The sequence below is a fragment of the Gavialis gangeticus genome, unplaced genomic scaffold (assembly GCF_001723915.1).
Source record: "Gavialis gangeticus isolate Ggan-Ray unplaced genomic scaffold, GavGan_comp1, whole genome shotgun sequence".
Taxonomy (NCBI): Eukaryota; Metazoa; Chordata; order Crocodylia; family Gavialidae; genus Gavialis; species Gavialis gangeticus.
Window position 1 is genome coordinate 28,649,510 of NW_017729006.1, and position 6,116 is coordinate 28,655,625.

Genomic DNA, 6,116 nt, shown 5'->3' on the forward strand with positions numbered 1-6,116 from the left:
ATATGCGCCTAGGACCACAGTATGAGCTGGGGTGCAGCAGCCCAATCACTGTCTACATATGCGTTTCGGCACACAACTACTCTGCTGTAAGATAGTACTTGTCCTAGACAGTACTATCCTACAGCAGCATTAATTAATTTACCACACCGTAAAATGGGAACTTCTGTAGACAGTGATGATTTACTACAGAGCTAATTAGTCAGCTCTGCGGTAAAACACAGGTGTAAATGCACCCAGAGAAGCCTGAAACTTGACATTTACTTTTGGGAGTAGCAGTACTTGCTGCAATTATGTTTGAACTTTATAGTACTACAGTATTTCTCCACTGCCAAAGAAAGTGGTTTTGCTAAAGTTTCTGTAAGGCTTTTTCACCTTTCCACAGCACACAGAGGTTGGTATGAAGTTTACAGCAATAATATTCAGGGTAGATTTCATTTGAGTGTACTCAGTGTGCCAGATTCTGATATTTACAGGAGTAAAGTTGGAGCTGCTGCACTTATGTCATATTAAACATGTACAGTGCCAACATTGTTATCAACATACTCCAAAAATGGGGGTGGCTAAACACGTTACTGATTATTAATGGTTATAGAAGTAGACTTTGTTTCCCCTAAAAAAAGGGAACCATGGTGTCAGTCTTCTGAAAGGTGATGGCTTGGAAGGCCTGAAGATATCTTTATTCACAAATAGCAATTGCACTACTTACAGAACAAACTTACTGCACACTGCCTGATTTAATGTTGACCAGGAGACATCACCTGCAGGGCATACAAAGATATGGTTTAGAATCAGTCCTGATGAGTATCAAGACTTTTTCTTGAGGCTGTCAAAGTTGTCAGTTGTGTGGGTTGGTTCTAAGAGGTGGACAAAAATTCACAACTCACTCCACAATGTGTTGATTACGCAGAACCAATTTGGCTTTGTCTGAACTACCCCCAAAGTGTAGAACTTCTGTATCCAATTGCCAAGCCCCAGATCTATGTAGTTCCCATTTCCAAGTCTCTCTTGAATTGAGCACCAGTATTTACCACTACCAGGACAAGTTAATATAGCTCCCTTGAGATTGGGTTAGGGTTGCTTTTAGATTGTGAAGAAGGTGTTCCATCAATTTTGTGTAAAACTATTTCCTTTTCTCAAAAGTCCAAAGTATTCACTGATACAGAAAAGAGACTACAAACATAGTATGCTTTGTTCTACATTGAGACATTTACTTGAAGATATTTTCTTGTTTACTATGTTGTAAGGAACCCTTAAGCATTGCTTTATTAAAGGATATGCTGAAATGGAATCCAATACTATATGGTCAGGGTACTTGATTTTGTTTTTAAACATATGCTTCCCCCTTGCTCCCTCAATTACAACGTTGCAATATTTTGGTGCTAAAATAAAATAATTGGATTCTTTGAGCAACATGTGTCACTACTGATCTGGTGGTTCTATTTATGGTAATATGGATGTTACTTTATTTTTAATGAAAACAAGAAGGTTCAGCAGAAATTCTTCCTGAAAGTAATGGAAACATTTAGTTGAAAGTCATCACTGGACCCTGGCAGGGACATATTCTCTAGGGAGCAGGCAGTTTGTTCTCTTCTGTCTGTAGGGCTAGGGACAGAAATTACATATACACTGGTTTAAGTAATCAGAAACTGGTTTAAACCTCTAACAGAACAGAAGTGTAGTGCACATAAACCAGTTTCTAAATGGCTGAAGGGGTTTAAGATAAATCTGGTTGAATGTAGTATCAGACTTAACTGGTTTGGGTCAAACCAGTTTATGAAACTTCTGTCCCAGAGCCCTTCCTGGTTCAAGTTAAATCAGTCCCCCAGCATCCCAACATGCTTTCCAGCCCCGGGCTGGGCTAGGCTGAGCTGTCTGCTCCAGCAGAGAAGGGTTGGGGTGAAGGGAGGCAGGGACTTACCCCTCTCCCCAGGCAAACCCTGGCTGGTGTCTGGGGGAGTGAGGGTTAAACACCCCTTCCCCTGCTCGAATTTACTGCTAGCTGTGACTGTGGATTACAAATCCCATAGGCATCTGGAAGCAGCCCCTGCCTGTCCCTGGAGGCAGGAAGAGGAAGTGATGAGCCTCCCTGCAGAGTCTTGCTGCTGTGAGGCTGGACTGCAAATCCCTTGGGGGCAGCAGGAAGAGGAAGTGAACACACAGCCCATGCTGGTTATGTGCCAGAGAGCTGTGCTAGAGCACCCCCAGCTTCTGGCCTGAGCTACTGTAGGCATGTGGCTGCATTTTCCTGGATCAAAAATAAATGTGTGTCTAGTTTAATCTCTGCAGTTTAGACTAACCTGCAAAGAATGAACCAATTCAGCCTTGGGCTTTTTGACTGTCTTTACTTAGTCTAGGTGATCAGTAGGGAACCTAGTTTTCTGTTTGTCACGGAAAACCATGGATTTTTGTGCATTTAAACAGGTTGTTTTTTTTCTTTTTTCACGCAGAAAATTAGGATCCCTGGTGATCAGCCAGGCTTCTCCCATCTAGTACTCAGCTTCCATGTAGAGTTCAGAGTGCATCCTATAAGATTATATTTTTCCTGTAATAGTAATGAAAAGCCTCAGCCAGACTGCTACTCTGCAATACTAGACTGGATTTTTGACCAGTCAAAAATACACGGTCAATTAACCTGTTAAATATTGTCAAATAATTGCTAAGAATTTTAAGCATTAATTTATTAGAGCAGTAATGAGAGAGGCTTTAATCTTCATTAGGTTAGATAACTTTATGCTAATTACAAAAACAAACAAGTTAACTGTTACCTTGAAACAATGAAAAATCTAAAAAAATTGTAACGAATTATAACCAACAATGTTAGGTGAGTATAAATGTGAACAATGTTGACAACTGAACAGTTCTTCACCTTGGCTTTCATCCTAGAACTGCAGGGTGGGTGCACACAGTTGTAATACAAGAAGCAAAATAAGAAATAAACACGCAGTGTGAGAGACAAGTTGGGTTTTTCTATGCAGCTGGTTTAGGTTTCTCCCTAGGCACAGAGGAGCTCCTGCAGTCCCATGTGACTAATGGTGGGGAGGAAGCGGGAAGGGAAATGAGGCTGGAAGAGCTCAGGAGAGAAGTAGGGCTAGGGTACCTGCTCCTAAATGGACTGATAGTGGCAAGCACTGTAGTGGCAACTCGCACAGAGTACCGTACCTAGGCTCCTGGCGACCCCAGAAAAACTTTAGTATTGGGACCCCCCTTCGCCAGAGATAATGATAATTAAAAAATTACCATTTTCCAGCCCCCTTTCTGTCTGGGCCCCAGGCGACTGCCTGGTTCACCCATGCCTGTGTCTGGCCCTGCTCACATAGCACCTGCATAGTCCTGAACGTATTCAGAATGTTGCAAGATCAGGCCATATTATTTACTGTGTATTACAACAGCGCAAAGGAACCTTTGTCACAGATGTGCAAACCACCATGCAAAGGTAGAACTAACAGATATTCCCTAGCCCAAGAGTTTGCAGAAATAGGATCAAACACAGCCTGCACTTGGTGTAGCCAGCTCCACAGACTAAATCATATGCTATCACTTGTGTACAGCAAGCTTTTCTCATCTGGTTTGTGCTGCAAATATGTAGTCTAATGATGATGGAATAACAAAAGTGGCAAACACTTCATTGGGCTGGCTTACGTCTAATCTATCTCTTGATTTTTTGTTTAAGATGGGGGCAGGGGGAAGCACTTGACAAATGTAACAGTGTTATAACGACTACCAGTGATTTCATCCCTGCTCTGTTATTTACTCACTGGGCCCTTAGTAAGTTTACTTACCGAGAAATTCCATTAACTTCTGTGGTTCCTAAAGCTTTTGCGAGAAAAATCTGCAGAGCTGGGGATCAATATCTTGTTTGACTTAATGGCTATGGATGGCAGTTTGCAAATAATGTAACCAGTATTATTACCTCTTAAGGCAAGATTGGGTTTTTTTGCAATTGAAAACAGCTTCTTAGGAAGGATTGGGATTACTGTTGCTATTTATTAATTTTAAAAAAATATCCCTGCCCAATCAGAATTTGCATTTGGCAGTATTAATTCACATTTGCTGTTTAATATATTGACACAGTCATAAGAATCTTCATATGTCCGCATTTTATGTCAACATCCAGTGAGTCCTGTTGGATCCGGTTTACCTATTGGCCCATACAATGGGACAGTGGGGGCTAATCTTGATGGGTGTGCCACACATTAGCTCCCACTACTTCCTGACCTATGCTCCCTATCCAACCTGGTACTCTGCTTTTTGCTTCATTCCCTGTGTTCTCTGTCCCATCTGCTGCCCTATTTGCCACTGTGCTGTTTTTCTGGTCTGCTGCATGCTGTACACTGAAACCACCTGTGACACTTGTGACACGTGTTTCAGTTTGGCCACCCCTGCAATGGGTGATAACAGAAACATGCTGTCACAAAAGGAACTTGAGGTAGGTTTTGGAATTTGCTATGTACAGAATAAGCATTTTTGGATTTTCAAACTGATGTGATAAGCAGCCCTACGGGCAAACATCCTTTGATTTATATTCATGGCTCCACAGCAAATGCATAACCAAAGCTAAAATGTAGATTGCTCAATTGGGTATGTGGCTTTTCAGTAGATAAGCGCTTTTATGTTATTCTTACACTTACTGGCTCTTTCTGCTGTTACATTGATCCCAAAAGGCTGTCTTTGGTTTGTATCTTGTTTCAGGATGCAATCCCCTCCCCTCCCCCTGCCCGCCCCCCTGAATATGGAGCACATAGGAAAGAATAATGCTGCATGGCTCAAGCAATTCTGAACTCAGTGTCCTCCTTGATCTCTGAATACAGCTTCAATCTGACTGTTGAATAGATTCTCTTTTCCAAGCACTTGAGGCCATTCATGTAATGCCTTCTGCCAGAGAATTCCTGCTCCAAGTGCTGTAGCAATCTGCAAAGAGTGTATAGAAATATGGTCAGTTTCTTATTCTGCCTTTGCTGGTTGCTTTTATCCTGTGGTAGTGCTTTGAAGCCTCAGTTCTACTCAAGAGCCCTATTGCAAAAAGCACTGCACGATCACATAATGAAAAGATGGTCTATAGTCTCTTCCCACCCTGGGTTTGGAGAAAAGGAAACCTGAATTGGAGAAGTGACCCTTCCTTAGCAATGTTCTCTCTCCCCCTCTCTTTGTCTCTCTCTCTCTCTCTCTCTCTCCATCTCTCTCTTCCCCTTAGCACAGTTGGGCATGAGGCTACAGCCAGGCAGGAGCCAGGGGCCCAGTAGGCAGGACCCACCACGGGAGGGAGCACTGCACCACCATGGCTGCCAAGATGAGGCATGGCAGTAGCAGTGGGGAGTTGTGCGCCTACTGCTGCCAGGTGGGCAGGGTGTGCCTCACCTTGGTGGCCATGGTGGCACAGTTCTCCTTCCTGCACTGGGTTCTACCTGTTGGGTCATGGAGGTGGCTCCTGCCTGGAGCTGGTCCAGCCTGGATGTAGCCCCATATCTGACCATGGGCACAGAAATCTGGAGGGAGGGCACGTGCCCCTCCCACTCCCTCCGACATGTCGCCTGTGTCCTCCCACCCTTATAGACTTACCGACAAGGAGCTGCTCTCCACCACTGCCTGACTGCCACGTGCACATGCACATGCCATGGTATCCCCTGCGTCCTATTCCCCACAGCTCCTTGCAGGCTGGAACTCTGACAAATGGCAAACGGAAAACCCAGATTCCTGCTCATCAGGGCGAAAAGTAAAATATATTGCTTGAACACATGCAAGTGGTAAGTGGCACTCACTAAAGTCTTTGTTTTCTTATTTTTCCTTTTATGCAAATGTATATGTGGTATGGCAAAATAAATTGTCTGCAGTATTCAGGGATGTTTAAAAGTTGTCTTTCATTTACTTGTAGTGCTTCTGCATTGTCAATTTTCTGTTAAAACATCTGGGGCTGATCCAACCCCTCCCCCTACCCCAAGCTGCTCAACAGGCATTCCTCCAGAATTTAGAAGCACAGGAAGTCCTCATAGCTAAAGGGATTTGTATTTCTAAATCTCTTGGGTACTTTTGACAACTTTTACTTCCAGCTAAAGTCCATGGAACCTGCACATGCTCAGCACCTCTTTTATAGTTTCATAGTTTCTAGGGTCGGAAGGGAC

At 43.4% G+C, this 6,116-nt stretch overlaps 1 protein-coding gene across 2 annotated transcripts in view; it reads right to left on the bottom strand.

The window, feature by feature from the left end:
• Positions 1-3,857: 3,857 nt before the first annotated feature.
• AOAH (acyloxyacyl hydrolase) overlaps positions 3,858-6,116 on the bottom strand; it is a 201,989-nt gene continuing 199,730 nt past the window's right edge. For both annotated transcript variants that reach the window (XM_019509056.1, XM_019509057.1), the window contains exon 22: positions 3,858-4,908. In XM_019509056.1, coding sequence (XP_019364601.1) covers positions 4,780-4,908 — 129 coding nt within the window. In that variant the 3' untranslated portion in view covers positions 3,858-4,779. The remainder of the gene's footprint in view (positions 4,909-6,116) is intronic.